Source organism: Curcuma longa, chromosome 14 (genome assembly GCF_044706935.1).
Source record: "Curcuma longa cultivar G26 ecotype Majalengka, Jawa Barat chromosome 14, ITB_CL_G26_1.1, whole genome shotgun sequence".
Lineage (NCBI taxonomy): Eukaryota > Viridiplantae > Streptophyta > Magnoliopsida > Zingiberales > Zingiberaceae > Curcuma > Curcuma longa.
The window spans coordinates 8675860-8694912 of record NC_133874.1 but is presented as its reverse complement, the minus strand read 5'-3'; the positions used below and the strand labels follow the sequence as shown (position 1 = coordinate 8694912).

The 19053-nt window shown below is 38.0% G+C and overlaps 4 protein-coding genes and 1 long non-coding RNA gene across 5 annotated transcripts; 2 read left to right on the top strand and 3 right to left on the bottom strand.

Annotated features, from left to right (window-relative positions):
- Nucleotides 1–1355: 1355 nt before the first annotated feature.
- On the top strand, nt 1356–4033 carry LOC141845239 (protein DWARF 53-like). The gene is made up of 2 exons (XM_074733302.1): nt 1356–1601; nt 1826–4033. Exons 1-2 carry the CDS (start codon nt 1356–1358, stop codon nt 3821–3823), a joined length of 2244 nt encoding a protein of 747 aa, XP_074589403.1. The 3' UTR covers nt 3824–4033.
- A 756-nt stretch (nt 4034–4789) lies between these two features.
- On the top strand, nt 4790–6093 carry LOC141845202 (transcription factor bHLH51-like). The gene is made up of 2 exons (XM_074733257.1): nt 4790–5207; nt 5565–6093. The coding sequence occupies exons 1-2, from the start codon at nt 4971–4973 to the stop codon at nt 6021–6023; spliced, it is 696 nt and encodes a 231-aa protein (XP_074589358.1). The 5' UTR covers nt 4790–4970; the 3' UTR covers nt 6024–6093.
- A 64-nt stretch (nt 6094–6157) lies between these two features.
- LOC141844854 (uncharacterized) lies at nt 6158–7004 on the bottom strand. The gene is made up of 3 exons (XM_074732834.1): nt 6885–7004; nt 6412–6792; nt 6158–6318 (listed from the first exon to the last, which is right to left on the bottom strand). Exons 1-3 carry the CDS (start codon nt 7002–7004, stop codon nt 6244–6246), a joined length of 576 nt encoding a protein of 191 aa, XP_074588935.1. The 3' UTR covers nt 6158–6243.
- A 2688-nt stretch (nt 7005–9692) lies between these two features.
- LOC141845652 (uncharacterized) lies at nt 9693–10506 on the bottom strand. Its single transcript, XR_012603256.1, has 3 exons — nt 10491–10506; nt 10224–10316; nt 9693–9762 (listed from the first exon to the last, which is right to left on the bottom strand). It is a non-coding gene; the product is annotated as an uncharacterized LOC141845652 (long non-coding RNA).
- An 852-nt stretch (nt 10507–11358) lies between these two features.
- LOC141845541 (protein FAR1-RELATED SEQUENCE 5-like) lies at nt 11359–13849 on the bottom strand. The gene is made up of 3 exons (XM_074733600.1): nt 11613–13849; nt 11477–11541; nt 11359–11394 (listed from the first exon to the last, which is right to left on the bottom strand). Exons 1-3 carry the CDS (start codon nt 13769–13771, stop codon nt 11375–11377), a joined length of 2244 nt encoding a protein of 747 aa, XP_074589701.1. The 5' UTR covers nt 13772–13849; the 3' UTR covers nt 11359–11374.
- Between the last annotated feature and the right edge of the window lie 5204 nt (nt 13850–19053).

Genomic DNA, 19053 nt, shown 5'->3' with positions numbered 1-19053 from the left:
AGACCTCCCAGGTATGTGAATTAGAACTTATCATTTTGATCTATGTCTGTGAAACTGTTATTTTCCTTCAAATTCTTATATGATGGCGATGAGGTTATTGTGCTAGTCGAACCTTCTCCCACTTAGCTGACCTTTCATTATGCTCTGTGTTTTCAGTGAACTTCAGAGTTTCTCATACTCAATATGTGAAAATTAAGCCTTGGATGACATTTGAATTCTACCTTTCTATTGGTTTATAGTTTTTTTACTTAGCATGCCTCTTGGCTATCAACTTCTTGTAACTGGCACAAATTTACCATCCACTAAAATTTAACTTGTCGAGTAAATTGTCATTGTGAAGGTTTTGAATTCACTTACTGTCAAAAATATGATACAACTAGATTCTGTGTGTTTTTTTAAATTTTTTTGACACAAAGGACTAGATCCAAGAAATAATGGGTTCTTTTATAAAAAAGAAGGTATTTCAAGTAGACTCAAATAGATCTTTGATTTGTGACAAAAACTTCAGCTTGTCCTGAAATTTCTACTTAATTGCTCGATAGCATAATTGGTGTGAAAAATTTCCCATGTGAGTGTAGTGGTATAACCTTTTTGTCCTTTTAATTTAAGATATTTATTGACGTTCAAAGTGAAATACTTACTATATGAAAACTTTGATATTAAGTTCCCTGTCTCATCCGTATATCCTTTCCATAGAAAAGAGCTTATTCTAACTGATACTCTTTTACGAAGGCCTCTTTTTATGCATGCCCTTAGGTTTTACTTGACTATCATTTTGCTTTATTAGATTGTCCCAAATATCCTGAGGGGAATAAAGAAACCATCACGTGTTTTGGATTTGTCACCAAGATGTTGTAATCAAAGGCATATGATATCATACAGTCACTTATATATGCAGAGAAGTAAAGGCCCTTGTCTACTATCTCAAATTCTGAAGAAATATTAGGTTTTCTATCTGTTTTGAGTACTAGGGCCACGTTTCCCTGGAATCTGTGGTCTCCTAATCTGATGGATCTATCTATTAGTAGTCATTTCAGTTCTTTTCCACAATTGAGAAGAAAAATTTTGGAATAGATCCTTGGCTATAGATAGCTTGTCTACATTTGCAGCTAATGAAACAGCACTTGCCCTAGAGTTAAATTATCTTTTGCTATACAATGTCTCAACAACAAACTTCTAGTTTAGGAATGCGCTGAAGCACTATGAGTTGGTTCTTAAATTGGGGTCCGAAACTTGTTTTAGTTGGCTTATGATGATTTTTAACGATTTTCTTTGTTGAGGTGAAACTTCACTATGTTATAGCTTATGAAAAGTTTTGTTCTTAGAATCTCAACTATGCTGCATTATGTTACAGCATGATGGAATCATTTGTTCCGTTTGGAGGCTTTTTCCCTACAGCATGCGAGTCTAAAGACCTTGGCAGCAGTGTTTCTCCACCAGCATCCCGCTGTGAACTTTGTAATGATAAGTATGAAGAAGAACTTTCCATTTTTCTCAAGGGACAATCATCTTCAGTTTGTGAAAATAAAAAAGATACCTTGCCGTTTTGGCTTCAGAAAGCCAACACAACTGGCTTGAACAATGTATATAATGCAGCACAGGTACATTTTCTAGTAATATTCATGTCTATTCGCTGTACTAAGCGATTAAGAAAATCTCTTAGTTTACCTCAATAACTATTCAGTAATCTCATTGAATTACCATGTGTCATGACACTGCTTTGTCACTTTAAGCTCAAGACAAAGCCAAACATAAATTTTTTTTGGTAATCTACTTATCTTTGTTTGTTTTTTGGATTCATATGATGTGATTTTCTCAACTGCAGGCTAAAGACGATGATGGTTTATTGAATGCTAAAAGTATGGAATTGAAAAACAAGTGGAATGAAGTGTGCCGGCAACTCCATAATTATCGTACAAGAAAAACTGTCAATTACCCTGAAATTCCTTGTACCACTTATACTTCTAGTATTTCTTACAAAAATAGAGCCTCCAGTAAGGTTACTGAAAAACCTGAAGAATCTCAAACACTTGGCAATTCACTATCTATCTCAGTAGGCACTCAGACGGTCACTGTGGCCAGCCAGAGTATCTCATTGCCTTTAGTCGCGGAATCGAGAAAAAATGACCTACTATCAAAACACCAGGTCAGACTTTCAAAAAGTGAACAGCTTCAGAGAGTGGATATCCCCCATCACCAAGGTGATGAACATGCTTCCCCTTCCTCTATAACATCAGTTGCAACAAATTTGGTTTTGGGTAACCTTCCTGAGCCTCTTTCAAAGGAGGAAAAACCTGCTAGGGAAGTTCAAAAAAGTCATGTGGAGAAAATATCATGTTGCTTACCCTCAGTCGATACTGCCAAAAGAAATGTATCAGATGTTCCTGTCACAGCATTTTCCTGCTCTAACATTCAAGATTACCTGGCAAAGAGTGTGTACCCAGTCAATCCAATCCACTCATTTTCACAAGTCTCAGATGCCTGTGTTTCTTCTTATGACAAATCCCCTTCGTTAGTCTCATCCAGTATAATGCAAAATATTGACCTGAGTAGCTACAAATCATTTTGTAAAAGTCTCATTGATAAAGTTGGCCGACAAGAAGAAGCAGCTATTGCTATTAGCCAAGCCATATTCCGTTGTAAAATTGATGAAAGGCATCGTGGTAGACTGCGAAGAGACATTTGGCTTAATTTTCATGGTCCAGATAAGATGGGCAAGAAGAGACTAGCAGTGGCACTTTCAGAATTAATACATGGAAACAAAGATAACTTTATTTGCATTGATCTAAGTTATGAGGATGGTATTGCTCGACCCAGTAGCATATGTGCTCAACAAGAGGTAACTGAAAAAAATGTTCAATTCAGAGGAAAATTGAATGTTGATCTTATTGCTGAAGGGCTAAGCAAGAGATCATATTCTGTTGTTTTCCTTGAAAATGTAGATAAAGCAGACTTTCTTGTTCAGCAAAGCTTATCTCAGGCCATTCATACTGGAAAATTTCCTGATTCTCATGGAAGGGAATATAGCATAAACAATGCCATATTTATCCTGACTTGGGGCAGAACCATAGAAAAAAACTTAGCTCGGAGAGAAGATTGCAGTAGTTTCTGTGAGGAGACTATTCTGGCAGCTCAGTGTTGGCAGATGAAGATTTGCTTAGAAGCTTGTCGGGAGACTAATAGCGGTAGTCCAAAATCTAGTGCAGTCTCACTTATTTCTATCCAAAAACCCAGTACAGGTCAAGTATATTTACAATCATCTTCTTCGAGTAAGCGCAAAGTCGATTTGCCTGATGACTGTGATGGGAGCTACGGAAAGTCCATGTCCAGCAAAAGGACACACACAATGCCCAAGGGCTTCCTAGATTTGAATATGCCGATTGAAGAGGTTGAGACAGAAGATGATCATAATGATTCTTCTAGTCTTAAAGAAAAGTATACATCTGACAACTCAGAGCCATGGATCAAAGAATTCTGCGACCAAGTTGATGCGACAGTGAACTTTACGTCTTTTGATTTTGATGCCCTTGCCAACAGTATCTTGGAAGATATCAACAGAACCTTTCGAAGCACTCTTGGTTCAGACTCTTTGCTGGAGATTGATCGAAAGGTCATGGAGCTGCTACTTGCAGTAGCTTGGTCATCAGAAGATCGAGGACCTTTAGATAATTGGTTTGAGCAGGTTCTCGGCAAGAGCTTCAGGAAGATGAAGCACAAGAACAACCAATCAAGTAATAACATTCTTAAACTAGTTTGTGAGGATGCACTTGTCGAGGAGCATGCACCAGGAGTTCTTCTTCCTTCGAGAATCATCATCAATTGACAATTTATTTTCCTTAAAAAATAGCATGTAGCATTCCTTAATGGAATAAGCATGACCCTGTTGGTTATTTGATCTTATTGTTTTCATGGGGCATAATCAGATTATCATCTATCTTGTAAATTGAAAGCAACCTAAAGTTGAGGCAAGTGGTTGTAGTTACCCAGATAAACATAGTGCTACTTTATGTTGCTGATTCTAATGAGAAAAAAAGACGAGTTATCATTGTTGCTGACTGTGTTTATCAGTGATATTTAAGACCATATTTGTTACACACCTCAAAGTTGGGTTACTACTATATTTGCTGCTAGACTTAGTTGTTCACATTTTGTGGTGCTGTTTTAGGTCATGATCTGGCATTGTATAGCATGAAAGGTTGTTATTATGCTGAAAACTATGAAGAAGAAGAAGCTTTCACATGCCTAATTGTTCTTAGTAAGGTAAGTTCTGTTGAACTCTCACTCAAACACATTTCCTTGTGTAATCAATCTTAAAAGGCTATTAATTCCTAAGAACATTTTGTTATAATTTTGTTGGATTTCAACAAATCTTTACTAATCCTGTCCTTAGCAGGTACAGAATGTGCAGCAAAGACATCGTTGGAGATGAAGGACAACAGCATCAAGTCTCAGTGAAGCTTCATAAAGACCTTGTCAGTCTTTTCCAACTCCCTCATTTGGTATAATACTCTGTCAGGAATTTAGAAGCACAATTTAGCAAATATATATATATGCTCATAAATTTTCAGATTTATCAAAATGCATTTTTATTACTAAAATGTGTACTTTAGCATGCCTCTAAACCATTCTTTGAGGACTGTTGAAATAACAAATATGAATATGGTTTGGTTTGATCTTTCTTTTTTATTTTCATAAAAGAGAATTAAAGGCTTCATTTTAACAAATTTCTGATTTCAGAATCAAATGGACCAATGATGAAAGAAATCATTTTTCTGGAATCACTGCCGTATACTGCCAAAGCAACAAAGTCCTTTTGGCAGTGGGCAGTTGGAGCATTTGCATCCATTGTTATGTTACAGAGGACCCATCAGTTTCAGCAGTTCATCAGAAATTCTACTCCCCTCTGCTGGCCCTTTTGGACTTGGAATGGTGTTACTGGAGCCAGCATTGACTTGAGATAACAGATTGCCATGGAGGAACAAGGCTGCAGCTTCTCCTCTTCTTCCAGTGGCCCTGTGCTCCTCCGAGGGTCGCCACCGCTCCCTCCACATCCCCTGCCGAAGCTTGTGCCTTCACCGTCGTCACCGCCGACGACGGCCGAGAAATTGGTGGCCTTGAGGATTCACAAGGAGGCCGAGCAGAGGCGCAGGGAGAGAATCAATGCTCATTTTTCCACTCTCAGACGCTTGGTTCCCAACTCTACCAAGGTGTGAGATCTCTCTTTGTTTTTCCTATTCAATTTCATTTTTTTTTTGAAATCTATTGTAGTCTACTCGTTGAAGTTTAGGAAATTACACCTATAATTTTGAAAACTTTTCCCTTTTATCTCTAATTGTAAATCCATAAGCGACCTTGTAAGTTCATCAAAAAAAAAAATCCTCCTTAGGATCAACCAAAGGAAATTGCACATCTACTGTTATTAAATAGGTGCATTTGATATTGAAGAACTGATGCACCTAAAATAGGAATCGATCACCCACAGAGATGCTACGTCTAAATTTCATTCTGTCCATCCATTCATGAGATTTGCATAGCTCAAACAAGTGAACTTTGTATGGTTTTAGATGGACAAGGCATGCCTTCTTGGGAAAGTAATAGATCAAGTGAAGGAACTGAAGAGGAAGGTATCAGACATCAGCCAAGTCTCCAGAGTGCCAAAGGAAGTGAACGATGTCAGCGTGGAATGCAGCATCAGCCACCACCACGACGACAACGACGACGAAGATCTCTACATGAAGGCTTCCGTTTGCTGTGAAGACAGACCGGACCTGTTTGCCCAACTCACTGAAGCGTTTCAGAGGCTGGGGCTGAGAACGATCAAGGCTGAAGTGGTGTCACTAGGGGGCAGAACCCACAGTGCGTTCTTGCTGTGCCTGGAGGACAGGAAGCAGACTGCTTGCTTGAGCTCCTCTATGGAGTCTCTGAGACGAGCACTGGATGCGATCGCTTCCAAGAATAAGGACGTGCCGAGTGAGTTCTCGAGCAAGAGGAGAAGGATGATGCAAATTCCACGAGTCCAGTGATTGGTGTTGTCTGGTTTTATCTCTGTGACTCTGGAGAGAGAGCTTAAAAGTGGGGTTTTATGAGTCTTGTTGTACATCTCTATTATCGATCAAACACTTTTAACAATCACAGTGAAATTTATTGATGCAACTGGTGGGCGATCAAGAACATTGAGTTCTTATTTTTGTTCAGAACGCAAGAACACACAGTTAAACAAAAAGGCGATACAGCGACGGGGAATTAAAAGATGGCTATCAGTTCTGCTTCTCCAACCACATGCCCTTCCATGGAATCCTGAAGCTTTTCCTTCGTCACCTGTCGTCAAAGGTTTAATTTTTTTAGGTTTTTCATGTGCAATTTTAGTATTAAATAATGTTTTTATATGAAAAAAATATGAAAATTGCTTACCTTGTTGCCGAGATGCAGGGGTTGATCGAGGGCGTAGAGCTTGAAGGAGATGCGGTGGCCGGAGGTGGGCGGCTTGGGGCCGCGCCAGCCGGGGACCTTCCAGTCGTTGTGCCCCTCCTTGATGCCGGCGTACTCGCCGCCGGCAGCCTCCTCCTTGCTGGAGAAGCCCTCGGGGAGGCCGCGGGCCGTCGGTGGGATGTTGACGACGACCCAGTGCGTCCACGGGACGACGGGGCTGTCGGCTTCAGCCGGCGCGTCGACGTCCTCCACCACGAGGGCCAGCGAGCGCGCCGCCTCCGGGACGCCATACCACTCCAAGGGCGGCGACACGTCCTTGACGGCGCCCTGGCCGTCGCCGGTGTACTTGCGCGGCAGACGGCCCTATATATATATATATATATATATATATATATATATATATATATACAGTTTTGATCGGGTGGGCGTGTTCTGCTGGGCGACTGCTGGGCGACACGCTGACGTGGCTTCCACGTGGCGTCGACGGCGTGCGCGTGGCCAGGGAGAAGAAAAACCCCGCTGCATTCGCGATCTCTAATCTCCGCAGAAACCCTAACCTCCGCCTTTGTCTCCATTCGCGCGATCTCTTTCTCTTCGCCGACGCAAACCTAACACTCTGCCTCCTTTCTCTTCGCCGACGCAAACCTCCCTCATTTTCTCCGGCGAAAAACCCTAACCTCCCTCCTTTCAGCTTCGCCGCCGCAAACCTCCCTCCTACGCCTTTCTCTTCGCCGTCGCAAACCTCCCTCCTCCGCCTAACCTCCCGATTCTTCCTCCCCTCGCGAGCGTGAAGCCACCAAATTCAAGGAGCGAAAAACCCCTAACCCTCCTACCGATCCGACTCCTCTCCTGCGCCTCTCTTCGCCGCCGCAAACCCTAACCCTACTCCGCCTTTCCTTTCGCCGCCGCCCTCCGTTTCTCTTCGCCGCCTCAAAACCCTAAACCCTCCTCCCTCCTCCGTGTTTCTCTTCGCCGCCGAAGACAGAGCGAGCCCTAAGGCCCGATTCTTCTCCCCTACCACGGCGCTTGCACTGCTCGCTGCCGCGCAGGTCCCCTGCTCTCTTCTCCCCTGCTACGCCGCCTGCACTGCTCGCCGCTGCAAGGATCTGCTGGGCGCCTTCTGCTCGCCGCCGCCAACCTGCTAACCTGCTGCACTCCCTCTGGACTAGGGTATAATTTAGGGTTTAAATTGCATTTAATTTGAAATATTTCACATATGGCCATCAAATATTAGTTTCATGTTCATTTTGTTGTACTTTTGTATTTTTGTCAACCAATGTATATGTATTTAGTGCCTATTGATATTAGCCTATCATATTGTGTATGATTGTCATGAAAATTGAAGACCAAACAATTTACTCAGAATGATATGAAGGTATGAAGGAAAGATGGAGAAACTATTTAAAGAAGATTGCAAATAGTTTAGATACATACATGGAAGTGGTGGTGGGTTTGAAATCTAATCAAGTTTAATAATGAAGATTGAAGAGAATGAAATGCATGCATTACAGGATATGGTTCATCTTTGTGATATTTGATGATCTTGGATAGTTGGTTCTTGCTATTGTTTGGTTTCAGTTTTTAGTGATTCTATTCTGATTTATCTTTTTTTTTACAGGAAACTTCCAAATGGTATGTAATTTAATTTTAAGTTCTACACAATTGATTTTTTATAAGATTATGACTGTTAATTTTTATATAGGGAAAAACATATGTGGTTTTTGTTGGACGCGAACCAGGTATCTATGACACATGGATAGAAGCTTCTAATCAAGTGACCGGTTTTAAAGGTGCTATACACCAAGGTTTTAAAAGTAGAGAAGAGGCTGAAAAAGCTTATTTTAAACATTTGAATAAAGCATCTACACTCACTCCTTTAACATCAAGGGGAAAAGAAATTTCAGGGGCAACTTCTAGTTCAAATTCAAATTCAAGGAGAAGTCTTAAAAAGGCTGAACAAATAGCTAAGTTGAAAGATGCGGTAGAAGACATAATGCAACAAATAGAATCTCTACAAATGAGTAGTGATGATTAGATATGTTATTTCAAGTTGTTAGGGAGTGTTATCTTGTAAATATTGATTATATCTAAATTGTTGTAAGTGTGGTTTATCTACGTTATTTGTAAATGGTGTGTTGAACTTGAAATTATATTTGAATTATTCTATTTGTAAATGGATCATGATGTGGTAAAATTCCAGCCTTTTATTTTCGCAAGCTCTCGAAAATTTGTTTGAACCATGTATTGGTAGTTGCCGTGCATCATTACTGTAACGTGTTACATTATGGAATTTTATGGAAGTTAACTTGAAATGTAGCAACTTATTCAAAAACTTTTTTTTTCTCCCCATTCATTTTGATAGACTTGTCTCATCTATCAAAATGCCTATCGGCATTAAATTTTGTTACCATTTATTAACTAATAGTGTTTGATTCATCTTTGATTGCGTTATAAAAGTTTCATTGCATCTTCTTATAGGAGAGAAGTTGATTGTTCTATAAGTGATAAAGAGTTGTTCTAAAATAAAACATAATATTTGCTTCATTACAAACGGTTTTTTTTTAAAACTCCTTTTTCAGTGAAAGAGAATTTAAGAAAGATATATTTTTTCACAGAAAATATTTTTGAAAAATGAAGCTGTTGAGCCATTTGCATTAAGCTGTTGAGGCATTTTTTCACAGAAACTATCTTTGGCATTTCCTAGACGCCATTTGCATTAAGCTGTTGAGCCAAGTGCTGTCCCTTAGCCTCCCAGCAATTCTAAACAATGCCATCATCTTCTGAAGCATTAGATCCCACTACAATTATTCACTACAAATCCACAACTCTTAAATGTTTCACTGCAAAGTAATTTAAATAAAACCTTTTAAGGGGTCCTCAAGTTGAAAGTGAAAATTTTCATTAGGTGCTATTACATCGAAAACTTTCGATGAACAAATCATGAAATATGCAACAATCAACAAAACACCCAGTGACCATTTTATCGTTTTCATTAAAAAGAAGCATCATACTGATAACAATTTGGAAAACTGGGAATTTTTTCGGATCTAGAGCATGATCTATGATTTCATCTTCTTCACCAACTCCTCGACGTAGAGCTCAACCGCCAAAACTGATGCATCTTGAGCCATTGCCATTTGACTTGAGTGGTGGAGTAGGTTGAGATTATATCAGATAAAAGTTCCAGAAAATAACCAACAAATTAGTGCCTGATAAAATGACCAACCTGTTGTATACTGGACCATGATCCACAGCTGATCTTAGGGCATAAATTACTCGCCTTTCAATGTAACCCATAGGAACTGGACCAAATAATCTACTGTCTTGAGCTTCCTGAAGGAAAATGCAATTAATTAATGAGATGCATGTGAAAAAATAATCAGGGACCCAAAGTTTGCAAATTCTAAGATAACAATGAATGATCATGCACGGTAAGCAAACTAGAAACCATTAGTTTTTTAAGGAGTTTCTAATTTTGACTTTCATGATATTCATTTCACAACAGCCAGAATATAAAGATAAATACAGAAACGTTTCAGCTTATATCACAATAGCATAGAAGAGTAACTCAGGCATTTTCAACAACAAAAAAACAATTACCAATGACAATGTACAAAATCACTCCTGCTAAGATGGAGATCATTTACTATGATTTAGTGTCGTACAGCTATCACTACTGTTATAATGAATTTGATGATATGAATCCCCCAGCTATCACTACTTCCCTATGCAACAGTGGGGCAACACAAGAACTGCCTCTCATAATTCCACTCATATTCTCTCTCAACACATACCAGTCTGTTTTCATAATGCTTGCTCACAGAACCAAAGCCCTACACACATCTGACCTAGCCTGAAAACTATGCTCATGGCCTGACTTGAGCTTCCTGAAAGAAAATGCAATTAATTAATGAGATGCATGTGAAAAAATAATCAGGGACCCAAAGTTTGCAAATTCTAAGATAATGTCATTTCATGTGTAGAACAGCAATGAATGAAATCAGGCAAGTATAGTTACAATGTGAAAGTTACATTATTTTACTAGTTAAGATTCGAGATACCTTTGCCTTCAAGGATTCATTGTCAGCCAGCACCCAACATTGATCCTTGTCTAAAGTAAATGGTTCTTCTTTATCATTACTAGACATGTATTAGTTCTTCAGAGACAGAACACGATGTAGTGCTTCACAAAATATATACCTTAGATCTGATAATGTCAGGCAAGCAAAGCCTGAAGAGCTGCATAGGGCCGGATGCTGCTGCTTCCTCTCCAACCACCCTCCTGAATCCTCCAGTGCCTTAATCCTCCAAACTCCGGCAGTGCCATTGAACCCAAAAAAGTTCAGGAAGACCCCATTCACCTGCTGCTCCACCTCAAAGTGGAAGCACAGATTAATGTTCTGAAGCCTGGTTGCCAACAGCGCCACCTATCCAGTATTGATTGTCATTCCCTACTAAGCAAAGGTGAATGCCATTACCAATCTACAGTAACTAAAAAAGCATACCTGGGTGAGGTGTCATATTTTCTGCAATAAAATATCATATTCTCATAAGCAGTCTTGAAAGCTGTAGCAGGCTAACCAGAATGTATCCAACTATGATACTTTTCACAGTGCAGCAAGATTCATTACAAACAAAACAGAACTAGAAAATGCAACACGATTGAGTTTTATGGTGATCATCCAAACACAGGTTCAATGCATCAACCATTCAACAAAACAAGATACTAATCAAACTAATAATGTTAAACAACCAAGTCGAGTATCCGATGTAATACTAGCAAAGAAAATATAACAAGTAACTTGATACAACCATCAGTCATGATCAGTCCTCCATACAACTTCGAATCTGTAAAATTGAAGAAAAATCAAGATATTCAAATACATACAGCCATAGATGCCAAGAAAAATCAAGATAACTTCATCATACCTTTCAACATTGAATCCTAAAGCATATTATTAGAACCTACAACAATAAAGACAATTATTAACTTTATTTTCTCAATCAATCAACCACTATAATTTTTAAAAATAAAATTTAACAGTACCAGCTATAGATCCCAAGGGTTCATATGTGTCGTCATCATTGATATTATGATCATCTAGACTTGATCTGGAAATGGGAAATACATTATCATATTTACAAAATAAAATTATATAAATACAAAAGTATTCGACACATACCCTTGCTGTAAAAGTGGACAGTTGCGCTTGTCATGTGAAACACCTCGATGCCCACATCCATGACATAGCCGGGACTTTGCAACTGCCTTTTCCTTTGATGATTTTAATCTCTTCCCACAACCTTTTGTTCTTACTAAAGAAGGATCACTAACAACAGGAGTCCCATCCGTGGATTGATTCCTTTGACTTCCATTGTCACATTTTTTACCATTATTCATCTCTTGAATTTTTTTATAGATACAATCGAATTGTTCATATAAGAAATTTGTTCCCTCATCAGTCAAAGATGCATCATCAATTAACACCGACGCTTTATATGACAACTTTGAATGTCTTGACATCAATAATTTTTCTGGATCATCAATGAAATTATGCTCCCCCAAATCATATATTGCTCCAACCTTTGCATGTTGTGTCCAGCGTTTGAGTATATACTTATCAGGCAAATGAAACACTTGATTTACACGGAAAAAAGCTAACATATGCCTGCATGGAATGCCATCAAACTCAAATTTCTTACAACTACATGATATGTAGTCTCTATGATTGTCATGCGTGAGGACCCTTGGTTTAGAGGAAGAACAACTTTGAAATCTCATCACATGGTAAACTACAAGATCAGCTTCTATAGATATCTGTTTCACACAATAAACATGACTTTCACTCATTTCAATTTGAAACTCCTTCCATTTATTTTTCGTATACAACTTCACCATTTGAGTTTCCATTGGAGATATTGTCTTTGTTTTAGGATGCTCATTCATATCAATATGGTCTGCAATTAACTCATTGTGTCTTTGATGTCTCAATGCCCTATTGAAACGGGTGATAAAATCCATCAATGAATTTTTTTTTGAGATATATTTCTTGAAAAATGCATGTGAGCTTTCAGATCTTTGACTACTTGACATTCCAGCACAAAAAACATGGCTAAAATAGGCTGGCACCCACATTTTTCGCAATTCATACATCAAACACAACCAATCATTTTTCTCCAAGTTAGCACACTTGATAACCTCTTCCCATGATTTCTCAAATTCATCCGGCGTTGTAGAATTTTTAATGACATTCCTTATGATTTGATAGTTGTCACGATAAATCAAAGGATTTAATTTCTCTGGGAATTTGTTCAAGATGTGCCATAAACAATATCTATGGAATGTCTGAGGAAAAACTTGTGCAATTGCCTTTGTCATAGCAGGATCTTGATCTGTGATGATAACTTTAGGTGCACCTGTAGGCATGGCTTCAATAAACTTGTTAAACAACCAAACAAATGATTCAGCTTTCTCATCACTTAAAAAACCACAACCAAAAATAATAGTTTGATGATGATGATTAACTCCAACAAATGGTGCAAAAATCAATCCATATTTGTTGGTATTATATGTTGTATCAAATACAACAACATCACCAAATACACTATATGCCCTCCTTGATATATGATCTGCCCAAATACACCTACTGAATCTGTTATCTGAATCAACCTCATATTCATAGTAAAAACCAGAATTTTTTTCTTTTTCAGACGCAAATAACTCAATTAATGTTTCAGCATCAATACCTTTTTCTTCATCCCTTAGGTCTCTCTCAAAATTTCTAATATCTCTTTCTGTGCAACCTACTAGCTCAGGTCCTCCATACTCTATTTCAAACAGTCGCATTTGTTGACAAGTAGGTACATTGGCCTCTGAAAATTGTTGAGTCAATGCTTTTTTTGCTGTGGAAACAGAACGATGTGAGCGTAGTAAATGCACCTTTGAGGGGGTAGAGAGTGGATGATTATGACTTTCCACGAAATTTGAGACAATCCAATTAGGTCCAGATTGATTCTTTACAATTGAAATCTTTGACTTACAACCGGTTCTAACTTGGCCACGTACTCTTTCCCTTTTCTGTTGATCACCTATTGTCTGTTTTCTGTGTTGATCATCAGTATGTCCTTCTTTGAAACATACAAATGTTTTCCAAGTAACCTCATTTGTTATCTTATTTTTCCTGCTATGACTCATCCTTGCACTAAATCCGGCTTCTCGTGCATATTGATTATAGCACGAAAATGCCTCCTCTATTGATATGAATTCCATCCCAATTTTTGGTTTTCGCTCATCTGTAACTTGGGGAGTATATAACTGATCATCATTGTCAATTTCTTCCATTATTGAGGAATGTCAATTTAACAAGATGTGAAAATCTGTATTAAAAAATCTGTATTAAACTAACCATAGCAAACTATATTAAACTAACCATAACAATGGTTGTTGATATTATAGGATAAAAACTACTTGTTAAATGTTATGAACTAAATGGTTTGACAAGAACTACTTGACGAAAAAATAATCATACCAGTTTAAACAAAATGGAGTTTAAACCCTAAATCATACCAAAGGAACAGGAAAAAATTCCAAATTAAATGTTATGAACTAAATGGAGTTTAAACCCTATACCATACCAGTTTAAACTAAATGAAGTCCTAACCTAGAGCTTAAATACAAGATTGAATATTGGTTGTTCTTGCAAATAAAATCCAATCCTACTCTTGCTACAAGCCGATTAAGGTCGCACAAAATCAACACAATTGATCAGAATACAAACAAATATAAGACTTCATTATACCCTAAATTAAATGCAAAAGAAATCCAATCCTAAACCATACCTACCAGTTTAAAAAAAATGCTGTGAAATAATTTCAAATTAAATGCAATTTAAACCCTAAATTATACCCTAGTCCAGAGGGAGTGCAGCAGGTTAGCAGGTTGGTGGCGGCGAGCAGAAGGCGCCCAGCAGATCCTTGCAGCGGCGAGCAGTGCAGGCGGCGTAGATAGGGGAGAAGAGAGCAAGAGCCCTGTGCGCGCAGGAGCAGTCGCGCTGTCTTCGCGGGTGGCGAAGAGAAATACGCGAGGAGGGAGGAGGGTTTAGGGTTTTGAGGCGGCGAAGAGAAACGGAGGGCGGCGGCGAAAGGAAAGGCGGAGTAGGGTTAGGGTTTGCGGCGGCGAAGAGAGGCGCAGGAGAGGAGTCGGATCGGTAGGAGGGTTAGGGGTTTTTCGCTCCTTGAATTTGGTGGCTTCGCGCTCGCGAGGGGAGGAAGAATCGGGAGGTTAGGCGGAGGAGGGAGGTTTGCGGCGGCGAAGAGAAAGGCGTAGGAGGGAGGTTTGCGGCGGCGAAGCTGAAAGGAGGGAGGTTAGGGTTTTTCGTCGGAGAAAATGAGGGAAGTTTGTGTCGGCGAAGAGAAAGGAGGCAGAGTGTTAGGTTTGCGTCGGCGAAGAGAAAGAGATCGCGCGAGGAGATCGAGGCGGAGGTTAGGGTTTCTGCGGAGATTAGAGATCGCGAATGCAGCGGGGTTTTTCTTCTCCCTGGCCACGCGCACGCCGTCGACGCCACGTGGAAGCCACGTCAGCGTGTCGCCCAGCAGTCGCCCAGCAGAACACGCCCACCCGATCAAAACTGTATATATATATATATAAGTTTCAAATAATAATAAAATGAGTATAATAATATCATATATTGTCGAACTAGTGAGATTTACATATGAATTTAATTGAATATATAATAAAAACTATTATTCATCACGTAAAAAAATGGAGATTGAGCACAATGGTGTTAGCCATCAAAAACTAATAATGCCCTTTGTGAGAAGAACACATCACTGTGGTATTGATCTCAAAATACTAACACCATAGTATATGTGAATTGGCATGAGTCCAAAACTTCTTATAAGTGACTTAAAACCATGATTGCAGACCATATACCTTTTACATATTCAATTCTTCCATCTTATGACAATTATTCAAAAATATTTCAACCCTAGGTCCATTAATGAATTTCGGTTAAAATCCATTAATAAACTTAGCAAGCTCAGATTCGACTCATTTCAACTCTTGTAGGTTTCTAAAATGTCCAAGAGTCCAAATGCACCCTCAAATTATTTGTTAAGGCATCCTAAGGAGTGGTGTTGGTCTTCAAAAACTAGTACCACCCTTTGTGAGAAGAACACAACACACAACATAGTGGTGTTGGTCTCTTCAGACCAACGCCACAATATGTCAACTGACACGGGTTCATAACTTCCTGTAGGTGACTTAGAACCATAATTGCACACCATATATATATCTTCTACACTCTCAACTCTTTCATCTTATGACAATTGTTCACAAATTCAAAAATCATGTCCATCAATGGGTTTAGTCAAAACTCATTGATGGACTTAGCAAGTTCAGATTCGACTCATTCAACTCCTTTAGATTTCTAAAATGCTCGGGAATGCAAATGTGCTCTCAAATTTTTTTTCACGACATTCCAAGGAGTGGTGCTAGTCTTCGAAAACCAACACCACTCTTTGTGAGAAGAGAACAACACTGTGGTGCTAGTCTCCAAAGACTCTATAGTGCTGGTCTTCGAAGACTAGTACCACAGTATATGTCAATTGGTGCGAGCTATAATTTTTTATAGGTGACTCAGAACCATGAGTGCACACCATATATATTTTCTGCAGCTCAACTTTTTCATATCATGGCAACTATTTAGAAATCCAAAAACCCTTAGTTTGTCAATGAGTTTTGGCAAAAACTCATTGATAGACTTGGCAAGCTCATATTCGACTCATTCCAACTCCTATAAGTTCCAAAATGTCGGGAGTCCAAATGCATCTTTAAAATTTTTTTAAGGCATTTCAAGGAGTGGTGTTGGTCTTCAAAAATCAACACCATCCTTTATGAGAAGAACACAACACTATGATGTTGGTGTTCAAAGACAAGCATGATATTGGTGCTAGTGTTTGAAGACTAGTACCTTCTACATGCTCAATTCTTTCATCTCATGAAAATTATTTAGAAATCCAAAAAATCTTAGGTCCATCAATGTATTTTGATCAAAATCCATTGATAACTCAATAAGCTCAGATTCGACTTATTCTAACTCTTGTAGGCTTCTAAAATGCCCGAAAGTCCAAATGCACTTTCAAAAATTTTTTCAAGGCATTTCAAGAAGTGATGTTGGTCTTCCAAAATCAGGACTAGAGTATGTGCCAACTAATACATGCCTATAACTTCCTTTAGGAGAATTGGAATCATGCTTGCACACTATATATACCTTCTACATCTACTATTCCATCTCATGGCTATTGTTTAGAAATTCAAAAATCCTAAATCCATCAATGAGTTTCAGTTAAAACCTATTGATGAACCTAGTAAACTCAGATTTGACTCATTCCAACTCATATAAATTTCTAAAATGTCCAAAAGACTATTATTCATCAATTATAAGCATTTTGTTAAAACTTAAACTTAAATAAATTATTAAAAAATAATTAATGATAAATATATTGAAAAGACTATACATATTAACTAGATTAATTCAAATAATGCACGTAACGAGGCATTTAAGTCATGATATTTAACCCGATCGATCAGAATTCCAGATCAATTTCTATGTTTATAACAAGTTAAGAATTTCTGTAACAAAATTACGGCGACATAAATTTAAAAAATTAGAATAAAAAAAATATGAAATACTACAATTGTTTGAAAAATGAAAAAAAAACAAAATTAAATAAAGATATTATTGAAGCGGTCGACACATTGCACCGAGGTCAAGGTTGCGACTCGTCGACGTCACGTTGATCAGGTCGTGACTCGTCGACGCCATCGCGCTGAGGTCATGACTCGTCGACATCATCACACAGAGGTCGGGCCTCTTTCCGATGAGAAGAGAGAAGAGAATGGAGAAAGAAAGAATTAGGGATAAATAGTAGGAAAACCTTGACATATAATTTTGACCATTTCCCCAAAGACCTTTGAAATTGTACTCATGGATAACTACCAACTAATTTAGTGCCGTCTATTGATTTCACCTACTCAAGTTTGGTTCTAGAAAAGATCCACCTGCCAATTCTTCGATGGAACCTTCTCACGAGAAGAAAATTTCTATGGGATTGAATCAATCATCTTCAGATTAATCGATTCAAAGTACCCATTAATCGATCTTCCTCTCACAATAATTTGTCGCGGATATCACAAGCGAGCTCTGTGAATACTATTATTCTTTTATGATAGTGGTTAGGAAATTTTTCATATAGTTTTTATTCATTTTAAATAATAATATTGAAATCCTTAAATAATATATATTAATGCTTTTCTTTAGTGATCAAGAGTTAAAGAGTTATATGATCTTATAAGATTGGTAGTGAGTTGTAAATATATAAAAAAAGGTAAAAGGTAAAAAGTCTTACATGATTTTAAGTACTCATATTTAAAAATATTTATTATAATTTATTAGAGTTGAAATCGTAAAAGCTAAAAGTTTGAAATGAAAAAAAACAAAACAAAACAAAACTTTGGCAATGAAGCTCTACACGATTACACGAATAGAAATCTCCACCAAAACTCACCTCGATGATCCTTTTGTCAATACGTCGCATCTTTTAACTCATCGATCAAGCACCAAAATTTGAATCCTTGTCATGTTCTGTAACTCTTTTCTGTCATAATCAACTCAACTATATCTTCTTAGTGAGTATAGATATAACCCTAATTTGATATCTTTGGTGTCCAATAAATATCACCCTGCATTAGGACCATCAGAGTTTTTTCGGAGAGGATGTTTCGGTGGGGGACCTCCAACATTTTATGATGGCCAACTATATTATCTTCATTTTGTTTAATAATTCAAGTATCTAAATTCTTATCGATCCAATTAATGTGACTTTTTCTTTGATTTGAGCATGAGTAAATCTAGAAATACAAATGACTTCTCGTCCAACAAATGTCTTAAATTTTTTACTCTATTAGAGAAAAATATCCTATAATATATCGTAATTGTGATTAGAACCATGGAGATTTGGGAGACACCAATAAAAAATACTTAATTAATAAAAGTATTTTTTTTAAAAAAAAATTGTTTTCCTTTCAAAACACACCATGCTGCAATAATGCAGCAAGCTACAGCTTGAACGACAAGCAGGAACAGTTGGGTTGAATTATGGTGGCCCGTTTACTTTGACTGACTCCTCTGGTTCATAGCCAATAGCCAGGCTTCGAGTTGGTGCAGTCTTTCCTGACTTCCCCTTCTTCTACGTGAATGCAAGAATGTTCGGTGTCTGATCTCCAGAATTAATTCAACGAGAATCGTGTCGAAATTATTGTGATTCGATAATGTGCCTATTTATAAAACGGCAAGAATATTCTATTCTAATTAGAATTAGGTAAACGGCAAGATTATTCAAAATTAGATTTAGAATTACAATAATTCTATTTATAAGAATACACGATATTTTAGATAAAAATATCATATATTTCTAAAAATTCTGAATTACTCGACCTTCTGGGCATGTCATGCCATGGACATGTTTCATTCCCACAAACCCGAACACGGTTAAGCCGTGTTCGGTGCAACGATCGTGCCGTGCCCTGTAGCACGATCAGACCATGCTTCAGTGCATTACATT

Bases quoted from the DNA above. Each gene is read 5' to 3' on its own strand.
- LOC141844854 (XM_074732834.1), bottom strand. From the start codon at position 7,004: ATGGAGACAAAGGCGGAGGTTAGGGTTTCTGCGGAGATTAGAGATCGC. The intron at 6,793-6,884 runs GTCGCCCAGCAG...ATATATATATAG, and splicing joins CGTGGAAGCCACGTCAGCGT to GGCCGTCTGCCGCGCAAGTA. The intron at 6,319-6,411 runs GTAAGCAATTTT...CTTTGACGACAG, and splicing joins CCCTGCATCTCGGCAACAAG to GTGACGAAGGAAAAGCTTCA.
- LOC141845239 (XM_074733302.1), top strand. From the start codon at position 1,356: ATGATGGAATCATTTGTTCCGTTTGGAGGCTTTTTCCCTACAGCATGC. The intron at 1,602-1,825 runs GTACATTTTCTA...TCTCAACTGCAG, and splicing joins ATGTATATAATGCAGCACAG to GCTAAAGACGATGATGGTTT.
- LOC141845202 (XM_074733257.1), top strand. From the start codon at position 4,971: ATGGAGGAACAAGGCTGCAGCTTCTCCTCTTCTTCCAGTGGCCCTGTG. The intron at 5,208-5,564 runs GTGTGAGATCTC...GTATGGTTTTAG, and splicing joins TGGTTCCCAACTCTACCAAG to ATGGACAAGGCATGCCTTCT.
- LOC141845541 (XM_074733600.1), bottom strand. From the start codon at position 13,771: ATGGAAGAAATTGACAATGATGATCAGTTATATACTCCCCAAGTTACA. The intron at 11,542-11,612 runs GTATGTGTCGAA...TCCCATTTCCAG, and splicing joins TGTCCACTTTTACAGCAAGG to ATCAAGTCTAGATGATCATA. The intron at 11,395-11,476 runs GTACTGTTAAAT...TTATTGTTGTAG, and splicing joins ACCCTTGGGATCTATAGCTG to GTTCTAATAATATGCTTTAG.